The 18,751-nt window shown below is 44.7% G+C and overlaps 2 protein-coding genes across 3 annotated transcripts; one reads left to right on the top strand and one right to left on the bottom strand.

The window, feature by feature from the left end:
• The first annotated feature begins 850 nt into the window (after positions 1 to 850).
• On the top strand, positions 851 to 15,240 carry PSTK (phosphoseryl-tRNA kinase). 2 transcript variants are annotated; one of them, XM_054637779.2, is made up of 7 exons: positions 851 to 1,102; positions 1,264 to 1,510; positions 2,183 to 2,381; positions 2,786 to 2,861; positions 3,379 to 3,472; positions 4,117 to 4,277; positions 14,678 to 15,240. In XM_054637779.2, exons 1-7 carry the CDS (start codon positions 851 to 853, stop codon positions 14,708 to 14,710), a joined length of 1,062 nt encoding a protein of 353 aa, XP_054493754.2. In that variant the 3' UTR covers positions 14,711 to 15,240. The 2 variants fall into 2 exon arrangements, with proteins under 2 accessions (XP_054493754.2, XP_077038912.1); XM_077182797.1 differs by lacking the exon at positions 14,678 to 15,240 and having other exon boundaries at positions 4,117 to 4,307.
• IKZF5 (IKAROS family zinc finger 5) lies at positions 4,616 to 13,429 on the bottom strand. The gene is made up of 3 exons (XM_054637773.2): positions 13,297 to 13,429; positions 12,824 to 13,006; positions 4,616 to 9,906 (listed from the first exon to the last, which is right to left on the bottom strand). Exons 1-3 carry the CDS (start codon positions 13,427 to 13,429, stop codon positions 8,963 to 8,965), a joined length of 1,260 nt encoding a protein of 419 aa, XP_054493748.1. The 3' UTR covers positions 4,616 to 8,962.
• Positions 15,241 to 18,751: the final 3,511 nt, after the last annotated feature.

The following is an 18,751-nucleotide window of genomic DNA, read 5'->3' as shown; positions in this document are numbered from 1 at the left end:
GCAGCAATGCCTCCCTGAGAAAGTATTTCCAACCCCTCAGATGGCCACATCACTGAAGAGCTGGACAAAAGAACCCAAAAGAGATTGCTGGCAAAAAATCTGTGTCTTCCAAAAAAGTGTCCTCTTCCTTGATCCCTCAGGATCTCAAACTGTTCTCATTAAATATTCCTGTCATTTAGACCTCAAGTATAATATGGCATTGCTTTTATTTATTACATTACAATTTTAAATAAATCCTCAGGGGCAGCACACGTGGTTGTATCTTTGTTTTGTGATCACCACAGAAGGCACTGCAGGGCATGGGGGGGATGGCTCAGCCTGTAAGGCTCAGGGGGGACTAAAGAGAATTCTCGTACTTATTGTGATACCAGAACTGGGTAAAAAATGGGTAAAACCACAAAAGGGTAAAAAATGGGTTAAACCAGAACCTGGTAAAAAATGGGTAAAAACTAGAACCCGGTAAAAAAATGGGTAAAAGCAGAACTGGGTAAAGAATGGATATAAGCAGAATTGGGTAAAAGATGGGTAAAAACCAGAACTGGGTAGAAATGGGTAAAACCAGAATTGGGTAAAAAAATGTGCAAAAACCAGAACGAGGTAAAAAATGGGTAAAAGCAGAATTGGGTAAAAAATGGGTAAAAGCAGAACCGAGTAAAAAATGGGTAAAACCAGAACTGGGTAAAAAATGGGTAAAACCAGAATTGGGTAAAAAATGGGTAAAACCAGAACTGGGTAAAAAATGTGTAAAACCAGAACCGGATTAAACCCGAGCCGGGTTGAAGGGGCCGTTCCTGGCTCTGTCGTTTGCACCGAGCCCGCCAGGGGACGCCTCGCGGCGCGGGCCCGGCGCATGCGGACAGCGCCAGCGGAAGCGGCGGGAGCGGCAGCGCTGGCGGCGGAGCAGCAGCAGCAGCACCGGGGAAGCGGCGGCGGCGCCCGGGTGGGGCTGTGCCTGCTGTGCGGGCTGCCCGCGGCCGGCAAGTCCACCCTGGGCCGCGCCCTGAGCCGCCGCCTGCCGCAGCGGCCGGGCTGGGCCTGCGCGCTGCTCGCCTACGACGAGCTCATCCCGCCCGAGGCCTTCCGCACCAGCCCGTCCCCATCGGTCAGTGCGGCGCGCTGGTGTTACGTCATCGCGTGCGACCGCGGTTGCCAGGCAACGGGACGCCGCCTGGCCGGGCCGCGTCCCCTCACGGCGGGCGCGGGGCCGGGAGCGCTCGGCGGCGGCGATGGAGGCCGTGATCTCCCGCCTTCCTCTCCCCACAGCTGCCCGGCTGGAAGCAGAGCCGCCGCGACCTGCTGCAGTGCCTGGAGGGGCTCCTGCGGGCGCTGCTCACCGGGGCGCCGCTGCCCGGCCCTGTGCAGCCGGGCTGGCCGCGCTTCCTGCGCTGCTGCCGCCGGGAGGGGCTGCTGCCCGCCCCCAGAGCCGCCTCCCGGCCACTCGTCCTCCTGCTGGATGACAACTTCTATTATCAGAGCATGCGCTACGAGGTGTACCAGCTGGCCCGCAAATGTAATTATTTATTCGCTGATCTTCGGCATGAGGATGATTGTGGGAAATTCAGCGCCTTCTTTCACGTGTTCTCCCGGAGCGTGGGTTATTCTGATTGCTGGGTACCTGTAATAGAGTAGCAATCAATGTAACTTTGTTACTGCCTTGTTATAAATTGGTAGATCGTGTAAAACCCTTCCTAGAGCAGCCTTAAAGCACCTTCCAGAACATAAGGAGGCTCCAAGAGTGCTGGAGAGGGACTTGGGACAAGGGCATGGAATGACAGAGCAGGGGAAATGGCTTCCCAGTGACAGAGGGCAGGGATGGATGGGATATTGGGAAGGAATTGTTCCCTGGCACAGGGTGCCCAGAGCAGCTGTGGCTGTCCCTGGATCCCTGGCAGTGCCCAAGGCCAGGCTGGACAGGGTTTGGAGCGCCTGGGACAGTGGAAGGCATCCCTGCCGATGGCAGGGATGGAATGAAATGACTTTACCATTCCATGGTTCTGTCTCAGACATTTCTTGAGCAGCCTTGAGGTAAAATTCTGTTCCCTGTCCAGATTTGTGTTCATGTCAGGCTCAGAAGCAGAGCAGAAGCTCGTCTTTCATGTAGAGCCTTTCTCCTGCATGCTGCTCTCAGAAATTGTTACTTGAACTGTTTAAAGACAAAATTGTCTGGTTCTGTTCTTTTTAGATTCCTTGGGCTTCTGCCAGTTGTTTTTGGAGTGCCCAGTTGAATGCTGCCTGCAGAGGAACCGCCACAGGAGTGATCCTGTGCCTGAGCAGACCATACAATTAATGGCAAGGAAAATAGAGGTGCCAGATCCCAGGAAAAACACCTGGGAGCAGCACAGCCTCATTCTGAGCAGTTCTGATGGCATCTCAGAGGATGAGTATGTTACTGATTGATCCCAGAGTTTTCCCTAAGTGCTATTTTCAGCGGTAGAAGCTTCTTTTTGTATCTACACAACGTGTAAAAAGTATTCCCAGTGGTGATTTTTGGCAGTTACACAGAATCCAGGCTTGTTGGGAGCTCACAGCCACCATCCTCTGCAGAGTTAACCTCAAAACCCACAGCATTCCTACCCTGTTACTGAAAATCTGTGCAAGTTGTCTGAAATGATAAGGCTGGAAATAATTTGAGTTGTAATTGTTTTTCATTTAGGATTATTTCACTGATTGCCTTAAAAGTTTAACTGAAATCTTGCTTTTCATTTTTTTTTTTCTGTGGCATCATTAGAAAAGAAAAGAAGTGTATCTGTGTGATTGTCATGGTTTACTCTGTTTGTTTTCTTAGTGAGCAGATCATGAACTTGCTGGCCACTGCTTTGGAAAATCCAGAGAGGCCAAATGAGGAGGACACAGAGCAGAAGGTAGCACTGCTGGGCTTCAGGGCACAGCTTTGGAATTGTTCCCTGTGAGGATGGGCAGGCCCTGGCAAGGGTGCCCAGAGCAGCTGGGGCTGCCCCTGCATCCCTGGCAGTGTCCAAGGCCAGGTTGGACACTGGGGCTGGGAGCAGCCTGGGACAGTGGAAGGTGTCCCTCCTTTAAGGTCCCTTCCAACCAATTCTGTGACTTTGGAGAAATCCTTAAAAACCTGGCTACTCAAACAAACAGAAGCAATTTTCACGTACAAATTCAAATTTTGATGTAAAAGTTGCTTTAATCTGATGAAGGTTAATAATAAGTTTTTGTTTAGTATAGTCTAAACTCTTCATGCTAGGACTTCAACACTAATTTAAGCCAGGTTGGACACTGGGGCTTGGAGCAGCCTGGGACAGTGGTGCCAGCCTGAGGTGCTGCTAATGTTTTGTTCTCAAATAGCACTTCAAAAGCCAAGTAAATTCAAAGTGTTTGTTTGTTTTCTTCCTTGCTGGTGGCCCTGGCCAGGAGGCAGCTCGAGCCATCTGTGCAGCCAGTGCTGTCCATCAGGCTGACCAGGCATGCAGGAGAGCCATCTCTGAGGCCATGCAGGATGCCAAAGGTACCCACCCCATCTGCCCTTCCCACCCATCCCAGCTCCAACTGGCATTGGGAAATAGCCCCTGCAATTCCCTTGGGATAAACTGTCCAGGATCCTATCCCAGGTGCTGTGCCTGTGGCAACACCTTCACAGCTCTGGTCAGGGTAGTCTGTAGAAGTGTGTAGGTTTAAAAACCAGTATCATGTTTATTAACTGTATTAATTACAGCTTTAATAAAGCCATTTAGTACAGAGCAGCATTTTAGAGGATTTTAATACTGCTTTGGGACACATGGCAATAAGGACAGGGGCAGATTTATATGAGGAGCAGCTCAGTGTCCTCAACTGAAAAGCTCAGCTCTGTGCCTGTGTTCAGGCTTCTCCCTGGAGTGTTGTCAGGGGGGTTTAGGTTGGATTTAGGGAAAGGTTCTTCCCCAGAGGGTGCTGGCACTGCCCAGGCTCCCCAGGGAATGGGCACAGCCCCGAGGCTGCCAGAGCTCCAGGAGTTTGGGCAGCACTGCCAGGGTGGGGTTGTTGGGGTGTCTGTGCAGGGACAGGAGCTGGACTGATGGTCCTGTGGGGGATCATCAGCTCAGGATATTCTGTGGGTCTGTGATTTTTTTCTGTAAGCATGAAGTTAAAAGTTCAGCTTCAATTTTGTTTTAGGTAAAAACGTTCTCCCAAGTGAGATGAAGAGGCTGGCAGAAGAACTCAACAAACTGAAAGCAGAATTTTTGGAAGACTTGAGGCAAGGAAAGACTTTGAAAACCCAATATTCTGACCCTGCTACAGGTGTTATTTCTTCATTCCAACAGGAGGCAACCAAGGTAGTAAATAAATATGTTTTAAAATAATGACACAGAGAATGTTGGGTGTTTAGGAGTCCCAAATATTTCAAATGCAGTATTCTGAGCACTGCTACTGAGAGATCTGAGGTGCAGCTCCCTTCTCTGGAGCCCCTGTGCCTGCTCTCCTCATGATATGGAAGAGAAACACTTTAATCAAATCTAACCAAGCTGTCCTTGGCTGTGGAGATCAAGCCAAGAGCAAACCATCCTGAGATTCAAATTTCACAGAATCAGAAAGAGTTAACCCAGGAGGAGCACCTGGGAAATCACCAGCTCCACCCGTGGAAGGATATGCAATTAAGAATTGACATGGGACCTAATTAGAAAGTGTTATTTTATTCATATCTTACAAAAGCAAAGCTTCACAGCATGAACTACACGAGATAGAGTTATTTCAGAATTAACCTTGTCATCTCAGAAACGTTCACTAACATTAGAATTTATTTTACAACTCTAACAGCTTTCATTTTTGCATAAAATCTGCTCTTTACACTGAAATACATATTATTAACAAAGTAGGTACTTAGAAGCACATACACAAAGATTGCTCAATGAAAAATGCTTTAGCAGGAGAGAGATTTCCTGCAGCAGAACATCATTTGCTGTAGATTTTCAAAGAAGCTTAAAATTAGTAGAAAACTTGCCAGTGAAGACTTCTAAATTACATTCCCTTTGTCAAAAAGAAACAAAAAGCAAACCCCCAAAACATTCTGGAACAAAACAAACATTAACAGATTATTTGTCTGGAAAATACTGCTGGGAAGTGTCCCAGCACTGACTTTTATATTAAAAAGCCAATCAACATTTTGTGTCTAAATCCTCTTCATCTAAACATGTGTCTGTGAAAAAACAAAATATTTTTCCTATTGCCTCCTTCACAGTTGAATATTAACTGAGATAATGAAAATGTTGAAATATTCAAATGTTCATTGGAATATTCAGTCTCAAAACAGTGAGTGTGTATTAAGAGTGCTATAAATAGTGCACGTTAGAAATGTCCACAAAGCTATAAAATAATCAGTGACAATAAAAACAAAACCCCCACAAGGTTCATGTTTTGCAGCTACAGAACTATGGAAAAATTCCATCTCTTTTCCAAACTTCCATTAATAACAGTTAAAATGTTAATCACCCATTACCTTATAATGTGAGGATTTTGGTTTTTAAAAAAACCAACAAAACAAGTGAGTGCAGTGTGAGTGCACATGGAGGACTCAAAATGAAAAGTTCTCTGAACAAAGGACTCAATCCCAGAATCCTGGACAAGTCTCCCTCACTGGCTCTGGGTAAGGCCTGCTTGTGCAAGGGATCACACTTGGAAAGAATTTGCCAGTACCAGCTCTGGTCTTTAAATTCTAGTCAATAGTATGTATAAATTATGAAAAATAGGAAAACACACCTTCCAAAGCTGCTCAGTTGACAGGAGGGGACAATGATGCCAGGGCAGTGTTTGGCACAACTGAACACACAGTGTGATCCTGGAACAGGAACATCCCAGTCCTGGGAAGGACACAGGGATGCACCCCAGGGCTCTGGGGGCAGAACCAAGGGATGAGCACCAACACTGCTGCTGCTGCTGCTGCCCAGGAACCCCCCTGCCACGAGGAGTTTGCCCAAGGAAACAGAGCAAAGAGTTTTTCATTCCTCAACCATTCAGAGATGTCCCAACTAATCTTTCCCTCAGTCACTCCAGAGCAGAACCCGCGGTGTCCAGGCAGCAGCAGGAAAATCCTTCCAAACACTGATTTGCAAGGCTTGGGGACAGATTTTTTCACACTGAGTTGTGTTGTTAAGAACATCCATTCCTCACAATGGGATCCCCTCCTGAACAAGGGCCCCTTTTCCATGGGGTCCTGCAGGCTTCCTCCTGCTCCCAACTCCTCCATCAGTGACCCACCCTGAGTTCTGCCCAAGGCCATTGTGGCTCAGGAGTCATTTCTCTAAATCACCAAATGAGGAGACAAAGAGAAGCCTCTAGCAATGTGAACACAGCCAGCAGAAGCCCCAGAGGTCAGAAACCACATCTGTGCACAGGGAAATGACTCTCCCTAGGATACCAGCAGGGAAAAACCCACAAGGCAAGGAGCCCTTGGCTGCTGTGATCAGTCAGTACTGAAAGGTGCTCCCTGGAGCTCCAGCATGCACGAGTTCCCTTGGGAATGCCAGAGCTTGGGAATAGGAGAGGGCATCATCTACCAAAAAGGCAAGGAAAACCACTTCCATAAATTAATAGTTGTAAAGTCTTCCAGTCTTCTCTTATCCTAACACTACATTTCAGCCAAATTTAAATTATAGAATTGTTCAACATGTGATCCAAAGAGAGCCACCATTTCTGCCCTCTTTAACTGGAAAAATTTTGATTCCAAAACCTGCCCAGGAGCAATAAGTTCTAACTGGATTCCAGTTCAGTCAGCTTTTATCCTTAAAATAAAGGATGTTTACACACACAGACTTGCAGTTTTACTTATAAAACAAATCTAAAAAGTATAAAGCAACAATGAAATATTTTGGAATTACAGAGTGTCCTGATGAAAAATGCAAATTACATTCTGTCTTACAAATCCAGCAAAACAAATTCTGAACCAGGCCTGAAAACAAAACAATTTTTAGGAGTGACAGTGTTATTGTTCATCTTAACTACACTGGAACCACTCCAGTGGCAGATTTCTCACCTCATTACTTCAAGACTGCACAGCCAAGAAAGAACCCAGTTCCTCAAGCACAGAAATTCAACAGTAGGTCAGTCAGGTAGACAGAAACAGGTCTGGTATCCAAATTTCTATTTAAGTAAAGTCAAAATTACTTCTACAGCTAAAATTCTTACACAGGTGGTTTTCCTGCATTGATCTCACCCTGATCACTGTACATTTTTTCCATTAGTTTCAAGAAGTTTTAGCATAAAAATATAAATTTGAATAAGCCAAACATTTCCTATTGAGATTCCAACCTCTGACTTGTGGAACATTAATAAAATCTCCCTGATTTTAACAAAACATGCTTTGCTGATAGGAAAAGGAAATATATAAGGGAAGCTTTAATTTGTCTCAAGTAGGACAAACCAAGGTAAAAGTGCATGTCTAAATATGGGAAAAGTAACAGTTCTTCCTTTAATGTCTCAAATTCTTATCTAGCACATAAAGTTATTATTCATTTTAATTAGATGTTTTACTCAGGTTTAGGTTAAAGTGCCTGTCCTTTAGCCTGAGGGCTTCTAAAGATGAGTGTACACTAAGAAGCAAAATAAACAACCTCAGTTATTATTTGCCATCCACAATTCCTAAAAACAACATCAGTGTAGTCAGTCAGTTTTCCTCTGCATCCTACATGGAGCCCAGAAAAAGCCAGAGGTGCTTCCCCTTATTCCCAGCACACCCAAAGGACATCAAACCTGGGAGAGGGGACAAACCAGGCCTCCAAGTCAGCTGAAATTTACAATAAACTGGATTATACAACTCTCAAAAATACAGGCAACCTCTCAGTTGCAGCCTGGCCCAACATAAAACTGAACAAAGGAGTTTGATTTGTAAACTTCTTGTTTGTTTCTATCAGAACTTCTATCAGCAGGACAGAAGTCTAATTGTGCAAATTTTAAATATCTGTACAACTCAGTTTAAGGCAGTTAGAAATCTCACAGAATATACATTAGTTCTACAGGCTCTTCATTATCTCTCTAAAAATTGCCTCCTCTGAAAAAAAAATGACATGGAAAATTTTGTAGAGTGTAGGTAAAATAAGGTTTCTGACTTTTTTGTTTTCAATAACTCATGAATAACAGGCTTTTAGCTCATTCTTTTTTCTACCATAGTTTTAGTCACAATAACCTGTTATCTTCTACTTTTGTGCTAATAGTTAAATTAGTGTTTAAGTCCTAGCATGAAGAGTTTAGACTATACTAAACAAAAACTTATTATTAACCTTCATCAGATTAAAGCAACGTTTACATCAAACTGATTTTGTATGTGAAAATTGCTTCTGTTTGTTTGAGTAGCCAGGTTTTCAAGGATTTCTCCAAAGTCAAAGAATGGTTGAGGTTGGAAGGGACCTTAAAGGAGGGACACCTTCCACTGTCCCAGGTGCTCCCAGCCCCAGTGTCCAGCCTGGCCTTGGGCACTGCCAGGGATGCAGGGGCAGCCCCAGCTGCTCTGGGCACCTGTGCCAGGGCCTGCCCACCCTGACAATTCCTTCCAATATCCCATCCATCCCTGCCCTCTGTCACCATGAAGCCACCATTCCTCCTTGTTCTGTCTCTATATGATGTGGCATTGCATTGACCTTTCATATTTTATGGATAATATGTCTTGTCTTGCCTCGTAAACAATCTGGGCATTACCTCCTATGGTTCAGGACACACGCTCTGCTTCTCCACTTGCAGAATGTTTATTGGGATTAAATGCAAGCAACTTAAATTTAGCAACCACAGCATGTAAATGCATTCCAACCCTTACAGCACTCTTGGCTTTTTTTGAAAAGCTACATATAAAACAGCAACTGAGTCTGATACAAAATTTCCCTGGCAAGTTTTACAAGAACACGGAAATCAATTTGCCTCCTTTGTCGAATTGATTAATGTGAAGATTCCTTATGGGAATGTGCAAGCTTTCCATCAGCAAGTATGAAAAATAGACTGTAATATGTTAAAAAACTAAACAAAAGCATGTTCTCAGTCAATGTTGATTATGTTGGCCTCTTGCAAAGTGGCAAGCGAAGTCATACTTGTTTTTACACTTACACCCACAAATGTTACACTGGAAAGGGTTTTCAAATCCATGGCATCCCATGTGGATGGTGTAAAGGATATTGTCTGCAAAGTACATGTCACAGTGTGGGCAGTGGTGCAGGAGCTGAGGGTCCTGCACTGGCAGGGTTGGAGCTGGAGTGCTGGGCTGGCTGTTGCTGATACTGGGAGTACTGGTGTGGGCACTGCGGTCGCTGCTGGGCCCTGCCACGGGACTATAGTTCCTCTGATTGTGAGTGGGCCGGGAGTCTGGGCTGGTTGGAGAGGAATTCTGAGGAATATTTGCTGACACAGCTGAAACTACTGCAGGTGCAGCAGGCTGCTGTATCATGAAAGGCTTTTCTTCTTGACAGGAAACGACATCAGGAGAGGCTGGATTTTGGTTTTCAGGTGGCAAACTGGACAACTGTCCTGCTAAGGTGGAGAGCTGGTTTAAAGGATTATCCACCATGAGGTCCTGTGGATCTCTTGGCAAGCCACCACTCGGAGTGGTTTTTGCCATGCTCTCGTACGCCTCAGTCTGGATATTGGGGATCTCGTGGGTGAAATCGTTAAGGTAGTCTGGTTTCTGCACCACCATGGAAGGCGGACTCAGATTAATTAACGCTCTTCTGCTGTAGCCCAAATTGCTGGTCTTCTTCTGCAGAACCCCCCACATCTTCTTGCTGCTCAGGGAAGACCTGGTGCCCTTGATGGGCACCATCTTGTGCTTGCGCCGGCGGTGGTGGGACAGGTTGCTGCGGTCGCTGCAGCGGAAGGAGCACAGCTCGCACTTGTAGGGCTTCTCCCCGGTGTGGGACCGCATGTGAGCCTCCAGGTGACGCTCATAGGCCGAGGCAAAGGGACACAGGTGGCACCTGTGAGGCTTCTCCCCTGGAAAATCAGAACAGGTTAGCCCACAGCACCTGGGAGCGCCTGGAACAGGCTTGGTGTGCGGCTCGTTGGGAGCCGCTCGTCCAACTTCAGCCACCACCAGCCTCGAGCTCAGCTGGGCATCCTGGGAGAGTGGAGAGCGCTGGGACAGCTCTGCCTCACCCAGGGATCATCAGCACACAGAAAAATCCTGAGTGGAACCAGGCTAACACACAAACCTGCCTGGGAACTGCAGCAACAACGCCAAGGACTGACTGCAGTGATGTTTGTGTGGTCCCAGCTCTCCCTCACCCATGGAGGGCACAGGGGAACACAGCAATGTCTGCACCACCAAAATGTCACTGTTCTTCATGAGAACTCTGAGGGAGAGTATCCTTCTGGGACCTTCCAGACATCCCTACTCCTAAACATCCTGGAATTAGCATCCTAAATAACCCACACACAAGCAGCCACTCAAGGACTGAGCTTTGAAAAAGGATCCTGTGGATAAAGAGTTGTAAAAGATACCAAAAGCCAGGCATTCCCTGGAGAGCTGTATGCTCTTCCAGATGGGACATGGGATGAGGATCAGGGAGACCATCATCTCCTGTGCACATGCAGAACTTTGTTCTTCTATCAAATGAAATTTATAGATACAAAGTTTTCTGAGGAATTTTTAAAAAGTTAACATGAATAACAGAATAACAGGCCAGCCAACACTTTTGTAAGGCAGGACTTTAGGAATTCTGATTTTCCCTTGGTAGACTGATCTAGGAGTTACAGATCCAGGTCTGCAATGTCAGAATTGCCTAAAGGATCTGATGTGTGTTCAGGTACTGAAATAAAAGATCATCTTACTCTTCCTATCTTGAGTGCCAGCTCAGTTTCTAAATCCCTGTCATGTGACTGATGAGCATTCCACATTTAGGAATCACAGTCTGGGATACCAAATAGATTTCTTTTATTCCCCCTACATCACTTGCTCTCCAAGAGGAAAGAAATCAATTTTTGTGCTACCTCTAATACCTTCTTTGCACCAAGTAAAACCATGATTTCTCCATGAGCATCTCTCTGCACTCATACACATACACACAAGGATAGATAAAGATCTGGAGACTTGATAAAATGGTATGAGAAGATTGGCAAATTCTGTGTGAATGCAGGCAGTTTGTCAATCTGATTTCATTCTAAACTGGTTGCACAGAGATAAAAGTTTTGCATCACATGTAGCACAATCCAGCTGGTGAACTACTCATTATCTGCTCTCAGACTCAGCATGAAGCCAATCCTGTGGTAGGCTGCACTTAATAATAATGATAATAATGATGGTTGCATGATCATGCCTGGGTCACAATTCCTTTGGCAGATGTCCAGGGTGCTGTACCTGTTTATTTACACTGCTCTGAGGCTGTGAGTCAGCTGCCACTTCCCTACTTCAGTGCTGACTCATCTGAGCCCTCACAGCACAAGCAACATCTCCTGGCCCTCTGCCAGCCTTCCAAGGCAAACACTCAGGCCTTGGATCTTCTTCCCTTGAGTGGAAAAACAAACCAAACCAAACCAGGAAAACCAAACCAAAATAACTGTTTTCTTGTTCTGGAAGACTCAAGAAAAGAATTTACCAAGTCCTTCAGAATCTGAACCTCAGAACTCTCTGATTTCTGGCTGGTTGCCATTTCCTACCCCATTATGCCCTGTTGAAACAAGCCAACACGGCAGGGTCAGTGAAGGGGCCCCACCTTTCCCAAAATCCACCCAGGGAGCTCCTGTGTGGAAGGAATGGCTCCCAGCAAAGTGAGAATCTGAGGAGACTAACTGTACCTGAGAGAGCTACAATCACATCAGCTGCAAACCTGTAAAAACTTTCATTCTTTGCAGGACACAATTTTATTCTGCTCTGCTTAAAACCCTGAAGTCATCTGTATTGGTGTGATACACTTGACAGAGTTCACAAACATCTATTTTCTTGTTTTCTCTCATTTGCCATGGAGTTGGAGCTTTCAGAACAGTTTAGGATATTTTAACCTTTATGGGAGTTTTGCTTTCAGGTTTATACATCCAACAGTGGCAAATGCTCTTTAACAAGCCACAGTTGATAACTTTTCTGTTCACTCCTGATACCAGACACAAACTTGATGGTATGTCCTTACATTTGAATATTCTACCAAGAACTTTATTCTTATTACTATGCTTTGTACTTCCACATCTAGAATGTTGTGCAGAACAGGAATATTTTCTAAACAACAGAGGAAGAAAAGGCCCTATAAGTCTCTGTGTAGGAATAAATTTGTCACTTTTCTCATCAGCACAGAAAAACTAAAATACATTTTTTGGGCCCTTCAATTTACACTGAAGCTTTCATGCTAAACTTTACTCCCATATAGTTACTTATAATAATAAATGCCAGCAGGGATTTGCACAGTTTAAATAGGTAAATGGCACACCTTGACAAAAATAGACTATAAAAACCCACCAATACCCAGTTATTGTTAAGAATGCTCTTCCAGATGGGACATGGGATGATGATCAGGGAGACCATCATCTCCTGTGCACATGCAGAACTTTGTTCTTCTATCAAATGAAATTTATAGATACAAAGTTTTCTGAGGAATTTTTAAAAAGTTGATGTGAGTAAAAGAATAACAGGCCAACAGTTTTGTAAGGCAGCACTTTAGGAATTCTGATTTTCCCTTGGTAGACTGATCTAGGAGTTACAGATCCAGGCCTGCAATGTCAGAAGTGCCTAAAGGATCAGATGTGTGTTCAGGAGCAGAAATCCAAAATCATCTTACTCTTCCTATCTCAAGTACCAGCTCAATTTCTAAATCCCTGTCATGTGACTGATGAGCATGATGAATTTGCCAACTGCTGACATGGAAATCCCAATGCTGAGGAAATGCCCAAGGCCTCCCAGGCAGGCAGAGAGAAGATCCCATACCTGTGTGAATCCTGATGTGCTCGATGAGCCGTGCTGTTCCTTTGCTGGCATAGTTACAGTATCGACACTTTAACTTCCCATCAAAAGTCCTTTCAAAGCCATCCACCAACATTCCTGAGTTTTCATCCAGTGAAACTTCAACAGAGGGATGATCCAGTCCATTCTGATCACCTTCTGTCCCAGCTGTGAACAATGCAACAGAGATTTTAATGAACAATCTGTGGGACACCATCTGTCACACTGTGAGCAAATGCCAAAGAGCTTTTGCTTCTCTCAGCCCTTGGTTTTTAAATATAGAGAATTATAAAAACATGCTCTGATCAAAACAAAGGTACATACACATCCTATGTGACATAAAATGACAACCAGCAATGCTTCCATACAGCAGTATTACCTGGACTGTGAACACTGAAGTCACTCTCAAAAAACATCAAATTTATGGTACTGGAAAAAAAAATTATGGTACAGCTCACCTCCCTGGAGAGTCTCTACTTCCTTGTCACCAGTAACTGATCCAGAAATCATATTGACATGATGAGTCTGCTGGGTCAGATATTCCTGAAAATCTTTCACAAAATCCAACGGTTCTGCCTTCTTTTCCCCCATATTGACTCTTTCATTTACAACCTCTCGTGCCTAGAAGGGAAAATGTTTTCAGAACACAAGTGTCATTGAGTTTGGCTGCATTCATAGTAACAGGTTCAGGTTTTGGGTTGGATTTGAAGTGAAGAATTACTTTTATCACACAGTTTGAGTGGTTAAAGTCTGGTTTCCAGTTGAGGGGGTGGTTCCCTGTGAGGACCTGGCAGAGCCAATGAGTTTCAACTAGCCACACTAGCCAACTGCCTAGTTTGAAGAGCCAATCAGCTGGCTAGATTTGAAGATTGACATCTGGTTAACCAATCAGCAGGCTAGTTTGGAAGAGTGACACCAGTTTAAAGCACTTAGAAGAGCTGAATACGCCTCTATGAAAATGCATTTAAGCATGGGCTGGGCTGTGAGGACTCTTGGCTTATGGCCTCTGAAGAGGTCACTGGCTGGGCCAGGCTGGGCTCATGTGGCTGGGTTAGGCCAGGCCTGGCTGGGCTGGGCTCACACAGCTGGGTCAGGCCTGGCTGGGCTGGGCTCTCATCTGTGGTGGTGTTCACAGGGGTCCCAGGATGAGGGAAGAGATGAGAATCTTGACTCCATGTTTCAGAAGGCTGATTTACGATTTTATTTTATATATTATATTAAAAGAAAATTATATACTAAAACTATACAAAAAAATAGAAGAAAGGATTTCATCAGAAGCCTTGAAAGGAATATAAAGGAATGATAATAAAATCTTGTGACTGACCAGAGAGTCCGAGCCAGCTGGGCTGTGATTGGGCATTAATTAAAAACAACCACATGAGACCAATCCCAGATGCACCTGTTGCATTCCACAGCAGCAGATAATCATTGTTTACATTTTGTTCCTGAGGCTTCTCAGCTTCTCATGAGAAAAATCCTGGCAAAGGGATTTTTCAGAAAATATCATGGCTGCACTCAGGGCCAGGCCAGGCCTGGCTGGGCTGGGCTCTCATGGCCAGGCCTGGCTCACTGCTGGGCTGGGATTTTCCTGGCCACCACCAGGCCATGCTGCCAGGACTGTCCCTGCACATGAACATACCAATTCTCTCCTCAGTCAGGAAAAGGAAAAGGGTGAAGACACGTAGAGAAAACAACATGGACACTGAGGGCAGTAAAGAAGGAGTCAAATTTTAGATGGGAGGGTATTGAGGAGATGCCTTAGGCTTGGGCTAAAATTCTTTTGTGAGGCTATGGTAAAGATCCATTTTTGATCTATCAGACTTTGTTTTTTCCTTGTAGCTCATGAAGTGCATGGGGGGATGCACCCTCTGAGAGAAGGACACTCGTGCTGGAGCACGTGCAGGCTGAAAAGCTGTAATCCAACAAGAAGAGAGAGACGAGAAACTTTGCCCCGGGGATAGAAGAAGAAAAATCTCTGCTCCCAGAGATAAAGGAAGAGAATTTTTGGTTTTATGCTAGAACAGCTCGTCCATAAAATAGTGCCCCATAAGTTAACATGGCCCATGAAAGCAGCTTTGGGGAAACTGTAACTCATGGGAGGGACTTTCACGCTGCAAACAGATTTTCCTTTCCTGGCTGCTGATTTGCTGTGGCACTGAAGCCACAAGAGAACTGCTTCTTGTGGAGAAGTCTCCATGGCATGGCAAGAGAGACTCCACTCCCCTAGGTGGACTGAAAAAGATTATTTTAGAGGTGGCAAACTGACTGAAAGTTCCAGGTTTTGTCTCCTTATGTCGTCTGTGAGAAAGAAAAGAGGGTGTGGGGGGAGAAGTGTTTTGAAGGTTTGTTCTGATTTTATAATTTTTTACTTTAATTCTGCTAATAAAGTTTTCTTTATACCATTTACAGTTTTGAGCCTGGTTTGCCCTCCCCTCCTAATCCATATCTCACAACAGGAAATGAGTAAATAAATAACTTTTAGTGCATGCATGGGCATTTGGCCAGATTAGACCCACTACACTGAGTCAAAGAGCAAATCTGCAACCATAAGAATATTGCTTTTTGAATTTTTAACTCATTAAAGATCACCTAATATAATTTATGGGGAAATCGCTTTCAGCAACAGATAAATGACATAATAATAACATAGTAAATAAAATTTTAAAACAAACAAAAAAAACCCACATAGTAATAAAAATCAACCTGCATTTTTAAAAATAAAAAAATGGATCATACCTGAATTTTAGTTCCCTGCTAAGTAGCAAACATGCTCCAAAATGTACCTCAACACGTCAGATAAAAAGCACTGAACACAGCTTCTCCACTTTTCCTAGAAGGAATAAAAAGGAAATGTGAGTCCATTACTCTTCCCAACTCCCACGAGTTATAAGAAAGAAACCTGAAAAATGTTTAGTGTGTTTGAAAGATGGGAATCTAATGCTCTGCTGCTCTAAATTTTATTAAAATGATCACACTTCCAGTGAAAGTTTTTCAAAGACTGCATCCTCTGCTTCCTGGATGTCACCTGAAGGACACTTCTGACTCACTTCTGTTTTCCAATAAACACCTGGCTCCAAAAAACCCCAGATTTGGGTCAGTCAATTGTGGGAGCTGCAATGTTGGGAAACAACTGAATGTTGGTGATTAGCAAAGCTGGAAAGAAGCCTTAGACAAAGCACTGCTTCCCAGTTCTCCCAAAATTTGACTTTCCTATCCTGAGTAAAAATCTTAATCCAGTCCATTATTTTGCACTGAAATTATTAAAATATTCCCCAGAAATCAGTGGTCATGCTTGTTTTGGGGAGTGTAAATAACAAACCTCTATAAAGTCCCAATTCACAATGACTTTGGGAAGAGAGATCTTGGGATACATTTGGAAGGAGAACAACAAATCTGTCACATTATTTCTGCAGATTATAATCAAAAATAATTTACAATGCTACCATTTCAATAAGAATATTCCCTATTTTTAATAGGTACTCCAGGTGACCTACAGGAACTCAAGTTCAGAGTTCCAGACCACATTTAAGTATCTTAATATTTGGATATCTTATATCCAAAGCTACTTACAGCTATTTGTTGATTTTTGGCATCCAGATGAGGATGTTCTTTCACATCTTACCTGAGTGTGCTCAATTCCCAGCATTAATTATCATCATTAAGTTAGTTCAGAACACATCTTTATGTATCTACCTACCTACCCTCTTCCAGGTGTCACCAGCCTCCTGTAGGCTTAAGTTAATTTGTGTTCCATTTGTTGGTGTCTCCTGCAATAAAACAAAGACATCAGGATATGAATTGTAATATTAAAGATATCTCTAATATTGAAGATATGAGGAGAAAAACAGGACAGTGTAACAGAGTCCTGACCAGGCCAACTTTCCATTAATTATAATACAAAATAACAATTTAAAATTAAACCATTCAAAACAACATCAAAGGTTTGTGTTATCAGAGGAGATCTGTGTGTGCCTTTGGGTAAGGCACTAAAACTTATTTCAGAGAATCACAGGATGGTTTGGGTTGGAAGGGACCTTAAATCCTTAAATCCCATCCAGTGCCACCCCTACCATGGCAAGGACACCTCCCACTGTCCCAGGTGCTCCAAGCCCTGTCCAGCCTGGCCTTGGGCACTGCCAGGGATGCAGGGGCAGCCCCAGCTGCTCTGGGCACCTGTGCCAGGGCCTGCCCACCCTCACAGGAAGTTCCTCCCAGTATCCACACCCATTCTTCCCAATATCCATACCCATCTAACTCTGCTCTCTGTCAGTTTAAAGCCATTTCCCCTTGTCCTGTCCCTCCAGGTTTATTGGAATATGATCCCCATATTGCCAGGTGGAACCTGCCTGGGCTCATCCAGCCCTTGCTGCTTGACCAAAGGCAGCAGCTGTGGTGTTTTCACCTCACAGACACCTGTGGCTGGCTGGATGCTGCAGCTGGCACTTGGAACAAGGCCAGGCAAGCAGGAACTCAGGTTTACCTCTGGTGGAAAGGCTTTAGGTGAGGTGACGAGGAAAAGGAGACAGATTCTGCCATAGGATTTAATCCAGAGTTTTATTCCAGGGTCACAGATCTCTGAATCTTGTAAGAGCTCCAAGAGAATCCTGACTGCACGGTCCTGAGTCTTTTGAAGCTTGGGGACAGGGGGAGGGAAGGGGTAGGGAGCCACCAACCAGGTGGGAGGGGGGCAGTCTCAGGGGACAATGACACCTGGACTGGCCAATGACCCCTGGGCTGAGGGGCATCTTTTGAACGTCACCAACCACACGATGGCGATGGCCTCGCTGGAATGTTAAGACTGACGGACAGCACTTAGCAAGGGGGCAAGGGGGAGGGGAAGGGAGAGGTTGGCACACCTGAGGGACTGGGAAAGGTGAAACAGGATATTGCTTCACACCCCAACACAGGCTCTTGTAAATAGTCTCTCTCCATCTTTCTTTTGTGTCCCTTCATGTACTGAAAGGCCACAATTAGGTCACCTCAAACCCTTCTCTACTCCAGGCTGAACAACCCCGGTTCTCTCAGCTTTACTTGATTGCACTGATTGCTTTTAAAAAACATTTAATTTTGAAAGAAAATTACATAAAATTCCATAATCAGGTTAGGGATCAACTGCATAAGACTTCCTTTCTCTACCTCATTGATTTATCCTGAGAACACTCATCCTTTTCTTTACACCAGTGTAGGGAAGTCACCACAATTTGAACATGACCCAAAGTTCCCATCTGTGTGCTCAAACACTTCTGTCATTTTATGTGGCATCTTTTAGAGCTACACAGCCAGCAGCTCTCCTTCTCAGGGGAGAATGACACACATCTGATCCTTGCTGTGTCACCCCTGCAAAGCAGAAAATGCAATTCTAATTACCAGAAACTGAGCAGCCCAGCTCGCGTTTCACACACCAGGGATGGGCTGATCACACCAGGTGTTACCCGAGCTCTGCTGACACAACCACACCTCCTCCAGCTCCGCACCACCAGGAGCAGAGCACTGGTTTCTCATCTTCTACCCAGGCACAACTGCTGGACTGAACAAGGGTCACAGCACTGAGGTGAGCTAAGTTTGCTGTCTAAGAACAGCCAGGATGAAATATTCTGCCTAAATAATGCTGCTAAAGAAAGCAGTTCATAGAGTACACCCAGCAGTTTCACACACACAGACAGAACTAATCCTGCAGTAATTATAAGGGCATAAAGTAGCCATGAGGACACCTATGCAGTAAGAACATAAATTTACTGTGAGCATATGTATGCACCCCACCTTCTTCTAAGGAACCCCGGGGAAGAAAGGGGGAGTGTTCTCTCTTCCATCTTTTCCATAGCAAATAAATGAAAGCAGGAAGGATTCCAAACTCCATCCAAGCCCTTCCCGCTCCTCCTGAAGGAGTTTGACCGTGGGGAGGGGAGTGAAGCA

This window comes from Agelaius phoeniceus, chromosome 9 (genome assembly GCF_051311805.1).
Source record: "Agelaius phoeniceus isolate bAgePho1 chromosome 9, bAgePho1.hap1, whole genome shotgun sequence".
NCBI lineage: Eukaryota > Metazoa > Chordata > Aves > Passeriformes > Icteridae > Agelaius > Agelaius phoeniceus.
This window is presented reverse-complemented; position numbering and strand designations above follow the sequence as displayed.